At 32.9% G+C, this 24,283-nt stretch overlaps 2 protein-coding genes across 2 annotated transcripts; one reads left to right on the forward strand and one right to left on the reverse strand.

The window, feature by feature from the left end:
• The first annotated feature begins 12,398 nt into the window (after positions 1-12,398).
• LOC115721756 (tubby-like F-box protein 3) lies at positions 12,399-15,493 on the forward strand. Its single transcript, XM_030650865.2, has 5 exons — positions 12,399-13,615; positions 14,046-14,133; positions 14,294-14,423; positions 14,511-14,690; positions 14,792-15,493. The coding sequence occupies exons 1-5, from the start codon at positions 13,277-13,279 to the stop codon at positions 15,261-15,263; spliced, it is 1,209 nt and encodes a 402-aa protein (XP_030506725.2). The 5' UTR covers positions 12,399-13,276; the 3' UTR covers positions 15,264-15,493.
• Positions 15,494-16,291: 798 nt separating this feature from the next.
• On the reverse strand, positions 16,292-18,378 carry LOC115721850 (uncharacterized). The gene is made up of 2 exons (XM_061107133.1): positions 16,713-18,378; positions 16,292-16,552 (listed from the first exon to the last, which is right to left on the reverse strand). Exons 1-2 carry the CDS (start codon positions 16,907-16,909, stop codon positions 16,453-16,455), a joined length of 297 nt encoding a protein of 98 aa, XP_060963116.1. The 5' UTR covers positions 16,910-18,378; the 3' UTR covers positions 16,292-16,452.
• Between the last annotated feature and the right edge of the window lie 5,905 nt (positions 18,379-24,283).

A 24,283-nucleotide genomic window follows, 5' to 3' on the forward strand; every position in this document is an offset into this window, starting at 1 on the left:
ACAGTAGACCTCAAAGAGAGAGCATGCACGTGCAACAGGTTCCAAATTGATGAAATATTCTGTGGACAAGTTGTGGTTGTGTTGAAGGAGATGAACATAGTGTTGGAAATTATTTTACCAGGATCTAGATTTACTAACAAGTATGTTTGATTAACAACCTAATATGAATTCTAAAACAATGAAAATAAACACATATAAAGTTTAGAAAACCTTACAGTGGGTGCAGCGGAATAATATGACTCATTCCATTCAGATCTCTAGCCCTTGATTCCTTTCTGTAGCTGAGCATAATCAAGATCTGAATCTGGATCTTCTTTTCTCCTTCTTTGATGCAGATTTTCCATAGTCTTACATACTATGATTGAGATACCACTTGATGTGTGTGGACACTACTCATTCACTCAAGTGTTTCGAAATTTAGAGAGAAGAAAAGAGAGAGAGGCGTGTGGCTTTTCTGAGAGAAACCAATGTTCAAAGTTCTGTATCTTAGTTTCCTGAAGCCAACACTTTCTATTTATAGAAAACCATCTAGGTTTAGGTTAGAATTGTATGACATTAAAATAATGGAAACTATAAAGGGTAATTCCTAATGCATGTGGTCGGCCATACAAAGGGATTGGGCCTCACTTTGCAACTTTCCCATTTTGTTATTTTTCATTCCCATTTTCTTAAAAATGTCAATTTTCCAATTTAACCTTTTAAATGCAAATTCTAATTATTTAATAACTTGAAAATAATTATTAAATAATATTGCCATTTAATATATTTATTAATTTAGACATATAAAGTCTCTTAATCAATAAATAAATCTAGAATCTCTTTTCTTTACAATTTCGCCCTTGCTTAGTGAAAATTCATAAAGTAGACATAGTCTAACTTTAGAATTTTAATTGATTAATTAAAATCAATTAACTGAGTCTTACCAGCAATATGGTATCAACTAGTATGGGGACCATGGGTCTATATAACCGAGCTTTCAATAAGTCGAACCGAATTTACCAAGTAAATTCCCTAACTTATTAATGCCTCATTGAATCCACACTTAGAACTTGGAATTGCACTCTCAGTCATATAGAACGCTCTACATGTTCCATGATATAGACACGTCATTAGTTATTCATTGTTATAACCCTAATGTGATCAATGACCCTCTAATAGATGATCTACATTGAAAAGGCACTACTGTTACCGCTACACCTTCAGTGTATTTTATCCTTAAAACACTTAGCTCCGTATAAATGATATTTCAGCAAAGTGAAATGAGATCTCCACCATTTATTTCTGTTTAGCCAAGCTCGAAGGATATCATTGTTTCACTTCTAAGTTCCTATAGAAGTTATATATTCCATATTTATGGTAGCGCTCCCACTCAATTATACTATCATGTTCCCAAAATGTACGTATCACCCTGACCCAAAAGTAGGCTTAACTAACAAATCAAAGAACATGTATAGTACTCTTGAGATCGAACGTACCCATATCAGAATTAAGGTCATTTGATCTAGGATCAACGGGTGATATTGAATTGAATAGATATTACGGTAAGTTTTAATATATCTAATCAAAGTTCAATATCGGTCCCTTCCGATGTATACTCCATACATCCGATACTGGTAAACTTTGCCAATGTCCTGGAAAGGACATAACACTTTTCCAAGGTGTAAGAATACATATCGCTGATTATACCATGTCAGTCTAAATCCAGTGTTCTGACAAATTAGGGAATAAACTTTTGAACATATAATTAAGATTATATTCCACTGTGCTGACAACACTATAATCTTTAACAAACTTATATGTTCTGGACTTAAAAAGAATTCATACATTATATACATATAATCATGTGAACCATGCAACATAAAATGTTATTTCGGATCTTTATTAATAAGTAAATCTGATTATATTGAATTGAGTTTTATTTAGGGCACAAAATCCAACACATAGACCCATACAAGCACTGCTCAGATTACTTGTCATATCATAAGATAAGTAAATGTATTAGCAATCCTAATTAAATTAATTAGGTATAAATAAGTAGTTATATTATTATATAATTAATTATGTGAAACTATTTGAGATTTATCATATTTAAGACTTCATTTATGAGTTAGGATCATTTTTGTAATTTTGGCTCAAGAAGAGTAAAATCGTAATTTTTTTTATATATTGTGTTAGTGGACTATATTATTATATAGTATATTCATATTGTCTTATTACATGTGGTTTTTGACAAGTTAGCGCGACATAGTCACGATCAGGTATTTTGAGTTGAACTGGGTTCGGGGTCCAAAAATTATGAGTTATGTGCTTAGGGCAATAACATGAAATGTGTATATGATTATTTGGAATAAATATATAAATGTGGATGCCAATTGACTAAACTGTCCTTAATTGCTATTTACATTGATTTTCAGCTCTAGAGGCAAAATGTTCATTTGATTAATTTTTACCAAATTGAATTAAGTCAATTTGGCTAAGTGTTTAATGGACGAAAACCCATTTTCTTGGTCTGAAGCCTTCCCACTGACCGCCTCTCTTTCTCTCTACCATTTCAAGTTTAATTTTTGAGTTTTGAAGGGAAATCAAGCTATTTTGTTGGATTTTGATGTGGAAACTTTGAGGAAGGCAATTGAGGTAGTGTTATGATGAAGTTTTGTTGGTCTTGAATTTAGTTTTTGGTGGTATCACCTTGCTTGAAAGTTTAGGAAGTATAGAGTGTGAGTTTGAAATTAAATTTTAGGTTTAATTCTTTTTTGCTGTTTCTAATAAGGTTGTGCAGAGTTGGTTTTGTATAAACCTTGTATATTTGAACATTGAGTTGGTTTTTAAAGCTTGAGTATGTGATTTATGTGGAGTTTGGGTTTAAGTGTTTTTGTGTGTTAAACATGCAATAATTGTGGTGATTAAACTGTTAGACTATATATATAGTGTATGTAATATAGCATATATAATGATATGAAATGCGGAAAATAAACTTTAATCATATCAATAATATATGCAATGAAAGGATCGATGTACCTCCAGCCATTGATCTTTGAGCTTCAATCCCTGCGATAGCTTCAGTATTGGAGTTCGGGCTTCCTCGCTCTCTCAACTCTCTTTAGATGGAATTTGCTGAATGGATTCAGAATGAGTGAGGAGCTCGGGGACCGAGACCCTATATTTATAGGTGAGATACTCCATCAGTATCTGTGCCACATTAATTGTCAGAATATTTTGACAATTAATTCAGGAAATCAAATCAGGTAATGAATATAGAAATCTGACCATATATAGAATATTACATAATTGATTTTGTCCAGATTTAATGAATATAAAATATTCATTTATCAGAAAATCAATTATTTATTTATTTCCTTAAACAGAAAATCATTTCCTTAATTAGAAAATAATTTCCATAAATAAAAATATTCTAATATTCTCCCACTTGGTCAGCATTTAAACTAAAATATTCAAACCCAACGTTCCTCATTATATAATAAACATACGAATCATAGCGACATGTCCTCATTATGAATCGAGTATTATCTTCCATGTATTACAATACATTTATTATATAACAATGTACTTTATGTGGCAATGTACTTAAGTGAATAAACCCTAAACCTTATGTTTATTCAGGTCCTCTGAAATTTTTCTCAAATGTAAAATTAAGATGCGCATAAATATGAGAAAAATCAAAATAAGAGTTTCATTAATAATAACTTTATTTGTACAAATTACATAAGGGAACCAAGTCCCATGTTCTCTACATGATCCTTGAATTTATGAGGTGGCAAGCCTTTTGTCATAGGATCGGCAATCATCAATTCAGTGCTAATGTGTTGAATGACCACTTTATTTTCCTTAACACGTTCTCTAATAGCTAAGTACTTAATGTCGATGTGCTTGCTTCGACTTCCACTTTTGTTGTTCTTAGCCATGAAAACAGCAGCTGAATTGTCACAGAACATCTTTAGCGGCCTTGCAATGGAATCAACCACTCTAAGGCCTGAAATGAAACTCTTTAGCCATACACCATGTGATGTAGCCTCAAAACAAGAAACGAACTCAGCCTCCATAGTAGAAGTAGCAGTCAAAGTTTGTTTGTTACTCCTCCAGACACGGCTCCACCAAAGAAACATAAACACGTAACTGGATGTAGATTTACGTGAATCAGTGCAACCAGCGAAATCTGAGTCTGAGTAGCCAACTACTTCTAGATTGTCAGTTCGTTTGAACATCAGTTTGTAATCCTTAGTACCCTGAAGATACCTCATTACTTTCTTTGCAGCTTTCCAGTGGTCTATCCCCGGGTTACTCTGAAATCTTCCTAACATTCCGACAGAATAAGCAATGTCTGGTCTTGTGCACATTTGAGCATACATTAGGCTTCCGACAGCAGAAGCATAAGGAATGTTCTTCATTATGTTCTCTTTCAAAATCATTCTTTGGGCACTGGCTCAAATTTAATTTATCACCCTTCATAATTGGAGCAACGCTCGGTGAACAATCTTTCATATGAAATCTTTCTAAAACTCTGTTGATGTAGGCTTCTTGAGATAAACCTAAGATACCTCGGTATCTATCTCTATGAATCTTAATGCCTATGACATAGGATGCTTCACCCATGTCTTTCATCTCAAAGTTCTTTGAAAGAAATTGTTTCACTTCACGTAGCAACCCTTTATCATTGGATGCAAGAAGAATATCGTCCACATATAAAACAAGAAAACAGATTTTACTCCCACTTTCCTTCAGGTATATGCATTGGTCCATGACATTCTCTTCAAATCCAAAGGAAGAGATGACATCATGAAATTTTAAATACCATTGGCGGGATGCTTGTTTTAATCCATAGATGGACTTCTTGAGCTTGCATACCAAATCCTGACCTTCACTAGAGGAGAATCCTTCTGGTTGTTTCATGTATACCTCCTCCTCTAGATCACCATTCAGAAAAGCAGTTTTTACATCCATCTGCTCCAGCTCTAAATCAAAATGAGCAACTAATGCCAAGATGACTCTCAGGGAATCTTTCTTTGATACAGGAGAAAAAGTCTCTGTATAGTCAATTCCTTCCTCTTGAGTGAATCCTTTAGCAACAAGTCTCGCTTTGTACCTCTCAGTGTTGCCTAATGAGTCTTTCTTAGTTTTATAGACCCATTTACAACCAATGGCTCTCGCCCCATTAGGCAACTTTACAAGTTCCCAGACTCTGTTGCACCTCATAGAATTCATTTCATCATCCATAGCATTGTACCACAATTTTGATTCTCTACTGTTCATAGCTTGTAAAAACGTTTCTGGATCATTTCCAATTCCAATATCAGATTCTAATAAATACACAACATAGTCTTTGTAAATCTTTGGTTTGATAGGTCTAGTAGATCTTCTTAAGACTTCACCAACAGGCTCTTGGGGAGCAGCAGCAGGTTCAGCAGGTTGTTCAACAGTTGCAGGCAACTCTTGAACATTTTGATCTACTGGATTATCATTACCAACTTGTGGATCTTCAGTGATTGGTAATGGTTGTTCAACATTCGTTTGAACTACAGGAGTGTTAACCATTATCAATCTTGCTTTTGAAGTGGAAGGTTCTGAAGGATCTTTCTCAGGACCTAAGTCCTTTGATTGATCACTCCCACTGATCAAGGCATTCTCAAGAAATTTTGCATTCCTTGATTCCACAATTCTTGTGCTATGAGATGGACAATAAAACTTGTAACCTTTAGACTTTTCAGCGTACCCTATAAAGAATCCGCTTATGGTCCTTGGGTCCAATTTCTTCTCTTGTGGATTATATATTCTGACTTCAGATGGACATCCCCAAATGCGTACATGATTCAAACTTGGTTTCCAACCTTTCCATAATTCAAAAGGAGTTTTTGAGACTGCCTTTGTTGGAACTCGGTTTAATATGTACACGGATGTCTTTAATGCTTCATTCCACAAGGATTTAGGAAGGTTAGAGTTGCTACTAAGCATACTCCGCACCATGTCCATTAATGTTCGGTTTCTTCTTTCTGCAACACCATTTTGCTCGGGTGTACCGGGCAAGGTGTAATGGGCAACAATCCCATTTTCTTCAAGAAACTTCGCAAATGCACCAGGTGCTTGTCCATCTTCTGTGTATCTACCATAATACTCACCTCCTCTATCTGATCTCACTATCTTAATTTGCTGTTGCATTGTTTCTCTACTTCAGCTTTAAATATCTTAAAGACATCTAATGCTTCACTTTTATTATGAAGTAAGTAGATATACATGTAGCGTGAGTAATCATCTATGAATGAGATGAAGTATTTCTGACCATGTGACTCCATATCTGGACTACATATATCAGTATGTATGATTTCTAATATTTCAGAACTCCTATGGACACCAGTTTTGACAGACTTGGAGGTTTGCTTTCCCTTAATGCAATCCACACAAGTATCAAAGTCAGTAAAATCTAAGGTATTGAGTACCCCATCTTTTACCAACCTTTTAATTCTATCAATGGAGATATGTCCCAATCTCCGGTGCCACAATGTACAGGAATCCTCTTTCATAACACATCTTTTAGTGCCAGCGTGAACATGCATAACATTATTAGTGGTATTATTTTGTAAATTAAGGCAGTAAAGACCATCAGACAAAATACCATTTCCAACACATTCAGATTTATAATATAAATTAAAATATTTGTCTGAAAATGTAAAGGAAAAACCAAAGGGTATAAGTCTTGAAACTGAAATCAAGTTTCTAGAGAAACTTGGTACATAAAAGGTCTTTTCTAACTTTAAAATAAAACCATTACTTAAAACTAAATTGCATGTTCCAATAGCTTCCACATGTGAGCCCATCTTGTTTCCAGATAAGATGCTTTGCTCACTTGCCACTGGCTTCCTTAGATTTTGAATATCCTGCAAGGAATTTGTTATGTGAATTGTTGAACCAGAATCAATCCACCATGTGTTAAGATTAACATTAGCCATATTAGATTCATAACATACTAAGGAAATTGGATTACCTTTGTCATCCATCCATTTCTTGAACTGGTCGCACTCCCTTTTAGCATGTCCCTTTTGTTTACAAAAGAAACATTTGATGGAATCTTTCTTTATGGCAGCCTTGGGAGCCATGGGCTTTTTCCCTTTGTTCTTCTTGAATGGCTTGCGTTTCTTAGGTTGAGTGGTCAGGTGAATACTTTCTCCTTGCTCCTGTAGGAGCCTGGCTTCCTCTTGAACACACATGGTCATCAATTCATTGATAGTCCATTTTTCTTTATGTGTGTTGTAGGAAATTTTGAAAGGCCCATACTGTGAAGGAAGATTGTGAAGGATGTAATGAACCAGGAAGGTATCAGGAATGATAACGTCGAGTTTCTTCAAATGAGCAGTGATGTCCCTCATTTTAGAAATATGTTCTCGAACTCCTTTAACACCGGTGAGTTTTGTGGACGAGAACTCTTGGATGAGGTTGATGAACAAGGATTTATCTGAAGTGTCAAACTGCTCATCCATAACTTTGATAAAGTCTTTCACCTTCTCAGGTGGCTCCACCGATCCACGCATTCCCATAGGAATTCTGGACATAATGAACATGATGCAAAGACGATTAGATTGCTCCCACTTTTCACGTAGTGCAATCTCAGCAGCAGTGCTAGTATCAGTGATAGCAGCTGGTTCATCTTTTCTTATTGCATAATCCATGTCAGTGCAAGCTAGGTGGAGAAGAACTCGTTCCTTCCAGATTTTGAAGTTGTCACTCCTAAGCTCAGGATTTCACTTTAAGTGATTTCAAAGATATTTAGAGGTGGATGAAATAGCTGCAAGAATAGGATTACAAAAATTTAGATGTTAAAAGAATTGAGGCTTTAATGAATTCATGTTTTACCAATGTAGAAACATGATGAAGATGAAAATTTTATTAAATCTAAAATTGCCTGTGGGCTAAATTTTAAATCTAATAAAATTGGATGAACTTTATGATAGATTTAATGAAGTATTTAATTTAGAAATAATGGAGGAATGAAATCTATCTTTAATTAAAATTTGTGATAACACTATTAATTCAAATCCTCATAACTCCCTGTGGGGTAAATTAAGAGAATTTAACTTAATATATTATCCTAATTAATTATAAAAATATAATAAAATCCCTGTGGGGTAAAATTATTATATCCAAATAATTAATTACAAGTTTTGTCCATTAAGGTGAATTTTAATTAATATATAATTTTATATAATTAAAGATGCTGTGGCTACTCCCTAATTATAAAAAATTATATTTTCACTTTAGACATTAGGTATTGGGCTCTACCTAAAAGTAATTTCGTTATTAACATAATAGACAATCACTGAGATTAGTGCTCCTAGTGTGGTCGTCCGAAGATCATTAAAAACCGTTCTAGATATGAGCATTTGTCCCAGGTTCATGTTTTCTTATGTCAAACCACAAAACTACTTACGTTTTATTCATATTTTATTCATTTTATAAAGTTTTATGAATATTTTATGAATAATTTTATGTAGTTTTATGAAACTTAATTGCTAAATAAAATATTCAACCTATCTTAATGTTTGAATATTTCTAAATATATCTAGCACTATAAAAGGAATTTATGAATAGCATTTAAATCATACATATCTAAAGTAATTGCATTAAACATAAATTTATCAAATAATTACAAAATAATACAATTAATGTATGATAATTAATTAAATGCAAATTCCTTAATATGAAATTAATGGCAGATTTTTCAAAATTAATTTAGACAATAAATTGCAGAAATTTGGTAATATATAATTAAATGCACAAATTAGCACAATTTTTACATGCCTAAATAAATCATGTAATAAATTACCAAATTTAAACAAATTTCCATTTTCAATTTATACTATATATATGTATTAAACAAAAATGGAAAATTAACTAAATGCAATTTATTGACTAAATTAACACTGAAATGGGAAAATAATTAATATTCCAAATAAATAAAAATTTATAAAAAAAATTCGGAATTTTTCCCTTTTTTTTTTGAAAAATCCATACTGCCAAACGACATGTCGTTTTTGCAAAAAGCAAAACGACACGTCGTTTTTCCAAAATTTGAAGGGCTGAAAATGAATGCAAACGACACGTCGTTTTTCACACTGTGAAAAACGACATGTCGTTTTTTCAAACGACATCTGAAAATGAAGCGTTTCAAACGACATGTCGTTTTTAAAAAACGACACGTCATTTTGGAAAAACGACACGTCGTTTTTTGGAAAACGACACGTCGTTTTTGGGCAAACGACACGTCGTTTTTTGACAAACGACACGTCGTTTTTTGACAAACGACATGTCGTTTGTGTCGTCTTCTCCAGCCAAACCGGGTCGAATTTGACCCGTTTTTCTGCACGCGGGTCCGTCGAACCCGACCCAAACCCGATCGGAAATTGCGTTTCCGACGACCAAATTGCGTGTTTTCAAATCTAAAATGTTCTAAATCAAATAATAAAGAGATCCACATAGATTTTATGCACGAAAACACGAAAAAATATATACTTTAATATCACGAAACTAATCGGGTCCGAAAAAGTTTTAACTGAAAATTTTTTCCATCTTTAAGTTTTTCAATGGATTTTCAATGCTTAGATCGATCTATAATACTATACGAATATAGTAATGTATATAGAATTCAAAATAAACACCGAAAAATGAAAAAAGGAAAAAACAAAACCATGGACCGATCGTGATTATATATACGCATGTATATATATATATGCATGTATATATCACATAATAAAAAAATGAATATTATGATTATTATTATGTGACAAAACATATATATAATATACGATATATATATAAACATATATACATATAAAATATATATATATACACGTACGAGTATGAAATTATGAATGTGTGAGTATATAATATATATGTATATATGAACAATAAAAGATATATATATATATATGTATATACTGATTAAAATGTATATATAATATAAATGGTATGAATATAAATATATATATATACAGAACCGAAACAAATATGTATATATATGAACAGTATATGTATGTATATATATATATATATGAAACTCAAATAAAATCAAGGCAGAGATAAATCCGCTCTGATACCAACTGTTAGACTATATATATAGTGTATGTAATATAGCATATATAATGATATGAAATGCGGAAAATAAACTGTAATTATATCAATAATATATGCAATGAAAGGATCGATGTACCTCCAGCCATTGATCTTTGAGCTTCAATCCCTGCGATAGCTTCGCATTGGAGTTCGGCTTCCTCGCTCTCTCAACTCTCTTTAGATGGAATTTGCTGAATGGATTCGTAATGAGTGAGGAGCTCGTGACCGAGACCCTATATTTATAGGTGAGATACTCCATCAAGATCGCGCCACATTAATTGTCAGAATATTTTGACAATTAATTCAGGAAATCAAATCAGGTAATGAATATAGAAATCTGACCATATATAGAATATTACATAATTGATTTTGTCCAGATTTAATGAATATAAAATATTCATTTATCAGAAAATCAATTATTTATTTATTTCCTTAAACAGAAAATCATTTCCTTAATTAGAAAATAATTTCCATAAATAAAAATATTCTAATATAAACATGTAAAAATTCACCTCATTACCATTTCTTTCTTGAGTATCAAAAGTTGGAATGTTTGGTTTCTGAGTGTGAATTAGTCTTAAGGCTACTTTGGTCTATTTGAAATCATAGAAATAGAATCTTGTATGGGAAGCATACATATAATGCTAAGAATATTTATGATTGACTATTTTCATATTTGGATGATTATAAAATTGTACAAGAACATGTGAACTTCGAAGGCAATCAATGTCAGCTTGCAAATAGAGAACTGTTTTGGGGGCATGATACTAACTTAAAGAAAATAAGTTTTGGTGCAATTATAAGAAATGAAAATAGAGAAGTTGTGGCATAGTGTAGTGTTCCCAAATCCCATGAATGTAGTCTTTAGTCCTATTATGTATGAGGGCTTCTCCAACAAGACTTGTAAAATCCTAAAAATAGTAGAGTTTTCACACAATATTATTCCAATTAAACACTAAACATTACCCTATATATGTAGGAGTCTTAGTCTACAGTCACTGACGGATCTACTGCTATCAATGTGGGGGTTATAGCCCCCACTAACAAAAGTATTGTCTTTTAAAAAATTAAATGTAATTTTTTTAATTTGATAATTATAGACCAAAATAATAAAAAAGCCTCAACAAAATTAAATAAATCTAGTAAGAGTAATTATAATATTAGTATAAATATTTTTTTTAATGATAAATAAGCCCCCACAAAATAAAAATTCTAATTTTTTTTTTACTTTTTAATAATTTAATAATCACTTTATACAATAAAACAAATAATTAAATAATTTATTTATAATCAAAATTTATATTATATTAATAAAATTATATAATAATCAATACTATATTTTGTAGTATTGTGGTTGGAATCTAAAAAAAATTAGCGTTAAAATAGTATACTTTTAGTGTTAATTTAATATTAAATATAAATTTTACTATTGGAGTTGCTTTGAAGCTTTATTTTTGTGGCATTCTTTATTTCTCCGTAGAATAATAGAGTTGCCATTAACAAATGTTGAATCTGATTGTAAGAACTTAGTTGATAAAGTCTTGCATAATTATAATAATTTTTCCACTTTATTTGATGTAATCAAAGGCATAATTTACTCTTTATCCTTTTTCTCGGATGTAGAAGTCTCTTATTGTCCTAGGCAAGCTAATATTTTAGCACATAGGATTAGAAAAGGCTTTAAGGCTGGATAGAGAGATGGTATGGAATGGTTGTGTGCCAAATTTCTAAGTTGTAATTTGGTTGTACTTCTTATTTAATTGAAAATTACAACTCTCAAAAAAAAAATATTACAAAAATACAATTTTGTCACCAAAAAGTGAGGAAACTACTAAAAACAAGAAGAAATCAAACTTACAACAATAACAATTGTGAATAAATTATAAAACAACTAAAAAATTAAACTCATAATAAATATAAATTAACTATAAATAAATTATAAAACAACAAAAAAAAAATATCGACCTGTTTATTAAAGTCTGTAATTTTGTTGTGATTATAAAAATTTAAATTGTAAAATTAAAAAAATTTCGTATTAACTTTTTTTTTGTAATTTTTTTTAAGATTGTGGTAGTTTATGTAAAAATTTCTGTATATTTTACTAATAATTTATAATATTTCAAAAAAATATATATAAAAAATTACGCGTCATATACATTGAGACATATGAATGCATTAGTTTTTTTTTTTTTTTGTTGGTTTGAGAGTTTGATCAATTTTGAAATTGAAAGTATAATTTTAGGTAAAAAAAACAGGTAAAAGGAGAATTTTAAGTAGCGAAAAGGCAGTATCCACAATCCAATAGATAAGGAGTCCTAAATTCCAGACGGAAAATGGGGAGAGAAAAAAAAGAGAAGAGAGAGTAGAGTACTCACACAGAAAAGGAAAAAGAAAAGAAAATAAAAGAAAATAAAAGAAAAAGAAGCAAAGACTTATTATTATTATTATTATTATTAAAATAAAGGATAGGACCCAGTACTGTCTTTACTGGTCTGCTCTGTTCTGCCGAACCCCTCTCTCTCTCTCCATCTTCCCTATTCCACACATCATCTAGATCACGCCACACTGAACCACCCATCCCCATGGCACCACACCACCCAAATTCTAATGCCGGCGGCGGCTGCTCTTAGGAACCATCGAAACCCCTTTTGCTCTTTTTGGTTGATTTTTTTTTGAGGTTTGTTTGTTCACTCCTCAAAACGCAAACGCTCTTTTTTATCTCGTCACTAACGGAAAATCTTACATTTTTATACGATTGGGAGTGAGATCTATGCTAAATTATGTAGCTTTTTGTCTGTTTGTAGCAATTTTTTGTTTTTAATTTATTTTAAGGAAGTTGATCTGTGTTGGGTATTTGGGGATTTTGTGGTTTGTTTTAGATCTGGAGTGGTGGGCATTGATGGCTGACCACCACTTTGTGTACGTACATATCTGAAGCGAAGGAGAGTTTTTTATTTTGTTAATATTTGATAGTTTTTTAGTTGGGTTTAGATATTTGGCTCTGGTTAGTTAGCTCATATATGTATATGGGCAGAAGTAAGATTGGATTTTTAATGTGTGTGTGATTAATGTGAGTGATTTTGGGGAGATTGGTTGGTTTTGGACGGATTCGTTGTTGTATTTTGAAAAAAAGTTGAGGAGTGAAGGGAAGGAAACACCAATGTCTTTCAAAAGTGTGCTTCAAGGTATGAAAGGTGAGCTTGGGAGTATCTCAAGGAGAGGGTTTGATGTTAAGTTTGGGAGGTCAAGATCACAAAGGGTAGTTCAAGATAACTTGGTCAAGGTTGATGCTATGAAGCAGAGTTGCTGGGCTAATATGCCGCCTGAGCTTTTGAGGGATGTGCTGATGAGGATTGAAGCATCTGAAGACACATGGCCTCCTCGCAAACATGTGGTTTCTTGTGCTGGTGTTTGCCGGAATTGGAGGGAAATAGTCAAAGAAATTGTGAAATCACCAGAATTTTCTGGCAAGTTGACATTTCCCATCTCCTTGAAGCAGGTCTGTAGTTTATGATGGCTCTACATTTCCTTCAAAGTTTTATATTGATAATTTCGTAACTGTTATTTGCATACAATCATAGCTTACTTTCTATCCTCGCGGAAGATCTAAGACAGTTTATATGTGTGTTTTTTGGGGGGATTTATTTAAAGAGAAAACTCAGGCAGTCCTGGCAATATCTAAAATTAAGGTTTAGGGAAATGCTGTTAGCTAATCTGGCTTCTTCTTTGTGAAAATTTGAATAGTTTTAAGGATCATTTGCAATAATAAAATGTGCTGGTCCTGGTTTTTGTAGTTATAAAATTAGATGTTTTGTTTGAGTTCCATGTTTGTAAACTTGTTCACTTTGAAGTTTCAGACTTGCAATTCTCCAATTTGTTGACATTTCTCTCTGTGTGGCTAATTCAAATGTATTGGTTTCCTATGGCAGCCTGGTCCAAGGGATTTGGTCCTTCAATGCTTTATAAAGCGCAATCGGAGCAACCAAACTTACTATCTTTACCTCGGCTTAAATCAAGGTAACTAACTCTCATTATGTATGTATCGGTTTAACACATTTTGGTTTACTGTGGTTTCTTGATGTGGGGGTTTATTGAACTTGAAGAACATCATTTTTTTTGGTTTCCTTTACTATATGTTCCTATCTGAACTGTTATGGTTTCACCTGAAAAATTTCAGCTTCCACAGACGACGGCAAATTTCTTCTTGCAGCGCGCAAATGTAGACGTCCTACTTGCACGGATTACATCATCTCTCTAAATTCTGAAGACGTATCTAAAGGAAGTAGTACTTATGTTGGGAAGTTAAGGTATATTTACGCCATAGTTAATGCATTACAACCTCAGTTTTTTTATCACTCTAGGCCAGAACTCATTTCATTTTTCTGCCATTGCAGATCAAACTTTCTAGGGACCAAATTTACAATCTATGATGCCCAACCGCCAAGTTCTGGAGCCAAAGTTACTAAATCTCGCTCTACCAGGCTTGTAAATATGAAGCAAGTTTCCCCAAGAGTTCCTGCTGGCAACTATCCCGTGGCACATATTTCTTATGAGTTGAATGTGTTGGGCTCTAGGTACGATTTTTTTTTATGAAACTTCCTTATTAGGTGCCTTTGGCAAGAAACAAGAATAATTCACACATACATATAACACTTCACTCATTTTGCAATGCCAGGGGACCGAGGAGGATGCAGTGTGTAATGGATGCCATTCCTGCTCGCTCTATTGAGCCAGGAGGTGCGGCCCCAACACCGACTGAATTTGTGCATAGCAGTGTGGATATGTTTCCCTCCCTCCCTTTCTTCAGATCAAAATCAACCCGCATTGAGAGTTTCCAACCAGAACCTCCATCTGGCCAAAGTGAAGGATTGCTTGTGCTGAGGAACAAAGCTCCTAGGTGGCATGAACAACTGCAATGCTGGTGTCTGAATTTCAATGGAAGGGTGACAGTCGCCTCGGTAAAAAATTTTCAGCTTGTGGCTTCTCCAGAGAATGGAGCAGCCGGGCAGGAGCATGAGAATGTCATTCTCCAGTTCGGAAAAGTTGGAAAGGATGTTTTTACCATGGATTATCAGTATCCCATCTCAGCTTTTCAGGCGTTTGCCATATGCCTCAGCAGCTTTGACACTAAGATTGCATGTGAATGAATAGCAGAGGCATCTTTGACCTAGCAATACTTACCTGTAGTTTGTATTTATATGAAAGTGTGCTTCCCCCCCTTCTTTTTTTTTTTTGTCTTAACTAAGTCTGGAGTTTGAAAAAACACTAAAAAAATTCCATCTTCCTTGAATATCCTTTAAAGCTATGTAGACGATTTCAACAAAAGAAACAAACAAAAAGAAAAAGCATCATTGTGTTTTGCTGTTTGGCGATCAAACTCAACTGTTTTCAGCTTGGAATTAATGCATTTGGTTGTTCAGCATGGTGGACTGAAAAAAGCATATGTAATATACGGTAAATTAGTTACAAAACTGGCATACTCCTTGTGATTAGGCATTTGATAAGTTTTTTAGTTTTGTTTTTATTTTTTATAATTTAAAGTTATTTAAGATTATATGTGGAAAATTCTATGAAAATAAAGTTCGAATTATCGTTTACTATTTTGTATAACTAAGTAATAATTATATCTGCAACAAAATATTTGAAAACTATCGAATAATATATAATCACAAGAGAACAATAGTTCACAAAATGTTCTAATGGAGGTTGCAAATCCTTTCAAAAAAAAGAAAAATGAAGATTGCAAATTGGTGCACCAAACTCCAAAAGGGTCTGGGAGTGATTCAAAGGTTGGGTCTGCAGGATGTCGATTTGGTTTCGGACTGTCAAACTCTTGTTTTGGCTATTTAGAAGCTCCAACCTCCTTGTTGGGATCTCTCTTTTTCTTTCTGTCATGTTTTGAAATTACTTGCTGAGTTGCAAGTTTCTGTTATTTGGATGCCTAGAGCTTGTAATCACTCGGCTCATGTTTTGGCCAAGTGGAATCTCGAACAGTCTTGTAATGGTTTTCTTGATTTGATTTCTATGAGGTGAGTTCCCATACACTCACCAACATTAGCAAAAAAAAACCTCCAAAAGGTTAACTTGTCACATATATAAGATAGAGAATAAACTTAGCCAAGGAAAAACGCAACTTTGGCATTAATTTGTTGGAGAGTTATTATGGAAAATATAATTGTTTAAATGATCTTCATTATCATAAACTAGTACAGTAACAAACACCTCCAACACTTGTAAAAAAAATACAACAAAACACGATCAATACAATTTGTGTCCAAAAAGATTGAGATAAAGCAACAGCAAGTTTTGGTCTCGGTGCAGTAAAAGAAAAACGACTTAGAAAGGAGGCGGTCCGCCAGGACCAGGAGGACCATACGCGCCACGAGGTCCACCAAAGCAGTCCTGCAGCAACCAGCAACAGCACAAGCAATAGAAGCTGCAAAAAACAGAACAACAATGACAATGTCTTAAATCTCTCAGATACAGATACATTGTAGGGATCTAAAGGAACATAACACAACAAAAGACACAATTTATGGTTTAACAAATCATCACTAAGGATTATGACACATCAAAGTTCTCAATAGAATCTATACCAAGATGATATCATACTGCATAAACCATCAGCAAAGCCACCGAAGAAGCCACCAGGTCCAGGCCAAAAACCAGGACCCCAACCAGGGCCACCTGGACCAGGACCCCCCCAACCAGGGCCACCAGGGCCTCCAGGACCCCCCCAGCCAGGACCTCCACCCGGACCACCAGGACCACCACCCGGACCTCCAGGTCCCATGTTCAAGACTTGATCAGACTTAACACTAGTGTATCAAGCAGATATCCCTGAAATGATTCAGCTGCTTTGCTAGCAAATATATATTTTATAGTTTGTAGTTTAGTTTAAGAAGTAGAGAACTTATATAGAGCTTGGTAAATTTACTTATCCACGAAGCATTATAGATGAGATGTAAGTCAGTATATACTTTCTCAACATTACTTTGCAGCAACAAGTCAAACATATTTCTCACAGATGAACCTGTTGGTCAAACCAAAGGGCCATCCTCTGTAACTGTGCAACCTACCATTCAAAAGCTTGCATGTATATATTGAACTAGTACATATTGCCATTTGTCAGATGTAAGTTAGTTAACATAATACTCAAAAAATAACACTTACATTACATAGAGACCTCTTTGCCCAATAACTCCCAAAATAAAACGAATACCTTACCTTATATAACATTCAAAAGCTCCCAAAAACATTTACTATTGACTCCCAAAAACAAGTCATTTAGCTCATTTCACTTTGTTACTCATTAATAAAGAATGAAAAAAAAAAAAACATTTGCAAAAATTGCACGAGATAAAGAAATTTGTTATGTAACAGCTTTAAATATTTTATTGTAAAATGGCATAAATGCATGTTACACATGTATGAGTACTTAGGGTCACTCATTTATTTTGGGAGACTCCTAACTGTAAAAATAAAGAAGTCATTTTTCTGTCAATAACAGTTTCTTAGATTACAATTGGCAAATTTCTCATACTTGACTAATTTTGTCAAATGTCTTGCTTTTTTTTTTCCATTTCGAAAAAATAAAATAAAAATCAAACATAACCATTTCTGGACTGGACATATAGGGTTGGTTCATAAAAAGCAAATAAATAAGAATATATAAGTATGAGAAAATGCCTCAGATTAGCATATTGGCACATTCTTCCTTGAGACAAACAACCCATGTAGAAAAATGAAAATCTACAATGGCGCACAAAGTGTTGTTGCCAATCCAAAGTCCCAAATATGTGTCGTCATAGGCAGCTTCCTTTACTATAAACATCTTCAACATGAAAACAGACAATCAAATCTATAAAGGGTAATGTTACCTTTCTGGGTTAGTTAGAGAGTAATGTCTCTATGGCTCACCTTTTCTCACCATGAAAACAGATAATAAAACCCTAATCCTAATCATAATTGTAACCCTAATCGTGTTATACTTTAATCGAAATCTGTGTACAGGAATTATTCAAAAAAAAAAAAAACGAAGGAAAAGAGAATACTTTGTAAAACGAAAATAAAGAAATAACCTCTTAAAAACAAATAACGAAAGAAATAATTAGGACGGGACGGCTTTCTCGTACTAGAACGGTTTCAATGGTTGAGAATAACTAAACATTGAGAAATTCTATGGTGTGGGCGGGTGTTCGGATTCATCTTTTTTAAGTTTTTCATAAGTGGATAGTAATTTCAATTTTTTTTTTATGATAGTTTTTAAGGAGCTGATTGGGCGACTTCATATTATTATAGTTTTAAAAGTTGTGGTGCAGTCTATTTTAACATACGCCATCAGATGTTTTCGGCTACCGTTAGACTTTTTGCAAACAACTTGAATTCATAATGTATGGGGATCCAATGAAAATGGCACCAAAATATATTGGCTTAATTGGAATTTACTTTGTAAAAACAAAGCTTCAAGGGGTATTGGGATTTCAATCTTTTGAGTACTTCAATCAATCTTTATTGGCTAAGCAAGCTGCTAAGATTTCGCAAATTCTAAACTCTTTACTAAGCAAGTTGATCAAGAGTTGATACCACCCGCACAATACCTTCCTTGAGGCACATCTTAGACACTCTCCTTTTATGACTTGACAAGGAATTTTTTTGAATCGTGATCTGTTGAAATCTAGTTTACATTGGAAAATTGGGAAAGGGAGATTGGTTAGGAGTGGTTGGATCCTTGGATTCTGGGGCACCCTTCTTTTCTTCTACTTTGTTATGTTAGACCTCATAATGGTGTGGTAGCAAATTTGATTACGAAGGAGCATCAATAGAATATTTCTCTGCTGCAACGATTTTTTTCCCATTTTTTTTTTGACGCGGTGATCAAAATCACACATGATTAAACAAAGCAGCAATCCACAATCGGCGGAGACACCTCCTCGAACCAGGATAGCTCATCGTCTAACCGAAGGGCATGCTTTGCCAAACCATGTGCTGCAGAATTCTTATCCCGAAGCACATGGGACAAAACTGTCCCCGGAAATTTAGACAATCAAGCTATGTCTTCAGAACAGCACCACATCACATTGAAAAAACACCTTCCCATTATTAATAATTTTCTCTAGAGCTAGCGAAACTGAAAAAACAATGCAACACCAAACCAAAATAGAGTTATAATAGAATGACAATTTTCAAAATAAAAATTAAAAATTAAAAATAAATATACAAACTAAGAAAATAGCACGCAACTCATATCACTAGCTCAACAATACTAAAAAATAAAAAACAATAAAATTACTAAGAATAACTAGCCAAAGGTATTACCCTTTGGCTAGTAACAACATACTAACACCTAAATATAAATTGTTGAAAATCAAAATCAAAAAATTATATATAAAATTAAAGTTATGAGTAAATTCCCTATTCTTGTAGGCCCTCCAAAAAATAACCTGTTTAAAGTGAAAAGGTCGTTAAAGTAGAAATCATGAGCACAAAGAAATTACTTCTCTTGCCAATTGAGCATACCACAAAACTACTCTAAACAAATAGGGACAAGCCATAAAAAGCACATAAGAAAAAAGTAATGTAAATTCATATGAATTAAAGTAAAAAAATATTAATTAAATTTATTAATTGATTTATAAATAAATTGAAAAATAATTAATATAAAATATACATAAATAATTGATTTTTTTCCCATTTAGATGTGGGAAGACTATTGACTTTGCCTTTGAGTTTCTTCCCAAATCTGGATATTCTTATTTAGCACCATCACAATTCGGGTCAATACACAATTAGATGGGGTCTTCACCTTGCTGGGTTTATTGCAGATGTGGAAAACTCTTCCAGTTCTGCTTCTTCATCCTGGTGGAGCTACTTTTGGTCCCTTAATTTGCCAAAAAAAAAAAAATTAAAAAAATTTGCTTGGCGTATTGTTCATGATGCTCTACCCGTGGCTACGAGTTTAGTACGGAGAAAGGTCATTACATATGCCACATGGTCGATCTGTTATCGGGCTTGGGAGTCTATTGGACATACCATGTTTGGATGTAAGTATGCTCGTTCTATATGGCATGGTTTAGTTCTTGATTAGGATCTCTTAGCTGTCATGACCAAGGGAGACTATCTTGTCCATCTTTCCACTCTTTACACAAAGGCTGAAATGAAACTCATCATCCGCGTTCTTTGGTGTATTTGGAATGGGAGGAACACAGAAATTCATGGTGGAAAGACTAAACTAGCTATACAACTTGCTGATTTTGCTCTTACCTATTTAAAAAATTTCAAATTTGCCAAACACAAGTTCAACCCCTCTACTACCATCACACATGATATCACCTTACAATCAACATCCCACTTGTCATGGCAACTACCAGTTCTAAAAATTATAAGTTGAATGTAGATGCTAGCAAGAATGTAATTGATGTTGGTGTCGTTGTTCGGGATGCACGTGGTTTGGTCATGGCTGCTCTTTCAAAGCCGACTATTGGCAACTTTGATTCGCATTAGATGGAAGCTAAGGCCATCTTTCACAGTCTAGTTCGGGTTTTCCAGATACAGTTGCTAATTGCACAAATAGAGACAGATGCGTTGGTGGTCTCAAATGCTTTGAATGAATATTTTTTTTGAATTTTCATCTTTTCATGATTTAATTGTTGATATTTTAAGTCTTTTATCTTTTTTCCCTAAAGTTACTATTACTCATGTCAATTGAAATGCTAATATGACTGCTCACGATTTGGTTCGGTATGTTCTAGAGTTGGATGAAGATTGTTCTTAATTAGAGATTATCTCTACCTATTTATTCAGTTATTGTAAATGACTCTCATTTTTAATTTATGATAATATTGTATTTTCCCTCCAAAAAAAAATTACTGGATAATTAGAAAATTGTGATGTATTTGGTACAAAGAATGACTTTGTAATACTGCATCAATTTTTAGTATTGTGCTTTAACGTACCATTGTAAATTTTAATGTTTTAATAAAAGATATAAAAACTAATAACTTTATGGTTAAGTTTTATTGTCTCTCATATTTGTAAGGAATGACTTCTAATAGCCGACAACACAATGATATTTGCATTGAAGATGAGGAGGAAGATGAAATTGTTAGGTTATTTTTAGCAATTTAGTTGTTAAAATATTATTTAATTTATTTTTGAATTATATGGTATTTTCTTATATTAATTTTGTGGAACTCGTTGCCTTTTCTCTTTTAAAAAATTTATGTTTACAGGTGATTTTTTTTAGGAAACTTGTCATAAAAGAGAAAGAATTCTCTTTATGGAAAGTTGCTTAAATTTAGAAAAATTTACTTTCACTTTTGCTAGTTACTTTTTTCGGTTTTGTTATAAATATAGCAAATCATATAATCTTTATATGGCATGAATTTAAGTCCAAATCATGATTTTGGACTTATTTGAAAAGTTTTTCGATTTGTCACTTGCTGTCTCTAGGGTTTCTATATGTTATAATAGGACCTAGTGAGCAGCTAAACGTTCTTATCTCTTCTAGTCTCATATTTTCATATCTTAGTTTTGTGATAAGAGTGTTTCTTTTGTAAAAACCTAGACTGTTCAACTAGGTTTTAGTTTTCTTGTAATGATCTCTTGGTGTTCATAGAATAGGTTGAAGAGAAGCTTTGAACAAGTGTGTGTCTTCAGGAGAAGATTTTTTTAAGTCTCATTTCTAGAGGAAGTGAGCATATATCTTTGTGAGAAGATCTGTCAAAGACTTATTTTGGGTGGAAGTGAGCACGCATCAATAGCTGAAGAGAGTTCACTACTTAGTGTATTTCAGAGATCATATTAGCGAGGTGGATTTCAAAGGGTTGCAACGACAAATCATTTGAAGAAGTCTAATTTTGTTTAAGTCAATTGCTTTTGTAATCTTTGATACTTTACTAATTGATTTTATACTCTAGGCATGACCTCGTGGATTAGTAGTATTTGAAAGAACACTGATATCACGTGTAATGTATTGTGTCAAGTTTTAAATTCTGCACAATTTATTTATGTTTCTGTATTTTTACAATAAGTCTGTGTTCTGCAATAATAAGTTTTCAATATGTTATTGTAGACTTTTACAATCGCATTTTTCTATACTGCTATTAAAAAAATTTATTGGCATATGTTTTAATTAATATTAGAGCGGGACACTAAACTCTTAGTGTGATCAACGTTTTCTTGTGTTTTTTTTTTTTGCAATATGTCATTTTTTGTAGAAAGAAGTTTCGGTTCTCTTCCACCACTTCTCAATGATTCTAACTATCCTTATTGGAAGGTTAAAATGAGGGCATTTATGAAGTCCCAAGATGAGAAAGCATGGAGAATAATTCTTTTAGGATGGTATGTTGTGGTAGATTTCGAAAGTTATTCAAAGTTAAAACCTGAACTTGAATGGTCTACAAGAGACGATAATTTATCTGCTTGCAATAAGAAAGTTTTAAATGATATATTTAATGGAGTAGGTGAAGGTTTTATTAAGCTTATATCTTCTTGTAAATCTGCTAAGGATGCTTGGAAAATCCTTCAAATTCAGTTTGAAGGAACTTATGCTGTTAAGCGTTCTAGGTTTATTATGCTTCAGATCAAATTTGATGATCTTAGAATGTCTGAAAATGAAACTATGTCTGATTTTTATGAAAGATTGTATGATATAACTAATAAATATTTTGCTCTTGGTGAAAAGCTTGATGAATCTGTTCTTGTTAGAAAAATTATTAGAGTTCTTCGAGACAGGTTTGACACTAAACTCTTAAATATTTAAGAAGCAAAAGACTTTAACAAGATGAAGGTGGATGAGTTGATGGGTTCCTTGCTTACTTTTGAACTAAATCAGCAAATGAAGCAGAAGGACAAACCCAAATCCACAGCTAATAAAGGTAAAAGTATTGTTTTAAAAGTTGCTAAAAAAATAAAGTTATGATAAATGTGATGATGAAATTGCTTTATTAACCAGGAACATTCAGAAATATATGTAAAAGATGTGTAATAAAAAGATTTCACCCAAATTTTCAAAAGGAAATATTATTTTTAAATCTTCTATGACTAATAAAAAGGGAATTCGATGCAGAATGTGGAGATTTTGGTCATATTTAGCCTGAATGTGCAAATACTCTACAAAAGAATAAGAAAAGTTTCAAAGTTACATGGAGTGATGATGATTGGGTTGTTACACATCGTTGATGTATATATATTGTACTAACTGTTTTCAATAGTGATAACACTTAATCTCTTTCATTCAATCTTTGTGTTACTCTCTTCTTTTTCCTCTCTTTGTTTTCAGTCTTCTCTTTCAGTGTTTGTGTTCATCCTTTGAATAACAATGTCAAGAAGATTCAACTCTCCTAACACTCCCAACAATCAAGGTCAACTTCTTTGCTGGAGAATACAAGAAAGGAGCATTAATAGCGTAAGCAGCTAGAGAAGTTGATGATGCCTAAAATGGAAATTGTTCTTTATGTAGTCGGTACATAGGATCAAAGCTAGGTCAAAAATTGTAGCGCGTTCTTGCTCTTCTTGACTAAAAGCTCAATTGAAAAAGGAGGATATGCTTTGCAGAGACTGGGAAAATTATGTACAATGGTTACCAAAAGCTTTGCATGAAACAATTGGGGTGTAATTGCCATGGGGGTACTTTACAAAATATCTCATATTAAAAAGGAAATTCCATTGTATATCAGTTTTACTTTATTGGTTTTAATTTTTACTTTTATTTTTATATTCTTTAAGATATATCCACTTTTATAGATGATGTTCCTCAGTGACGAACCTAGAATTTTTACTTTATGGGAGCTTATTTATTATTAAAAAATATTTATACCTATACTATAATCACTCTTACTAGATTTATTTAATTTTGTGGGGACTTTTTTACTATTTTAGTCTATAATTATCAAATTAAAAAAAATTATATTTAATTTTTTCAAAGACAATATTTTTGTTAGTGGGGGCTATAGCCCCCACATTAACACTACTAGGTCCGTCACTGATGTTCCTATTATGCTCCCTATTAATGTAAATTATGTGCTAGACTTAAATAGAGTGGATACATTTTAATAAAATATAATATGAGAGTATTTTTTATTAATAGATAAAAAAAAAGTATTCCTCAACTTATCTCGATATTAAAATTGAAATTTCTGTCAAATTCCCATATTAGGGAAAGAAA

Source organism: Cannabis sativa, chromosome X (genome assembly GCF_029168945.1).
Source record: "Cannabis sativa cultivar Pink pepper isolate KNU-18-1 chromosome X, ASM2916894v1, whole genome shotgun sequence".
NCBI classification, from domain to species: Eukaryota; Viridiplantae; Streptophyta; class Magnoliopsida; order Rosales; family Cannabaceae; genus Cannabis; species Cannabis sativa.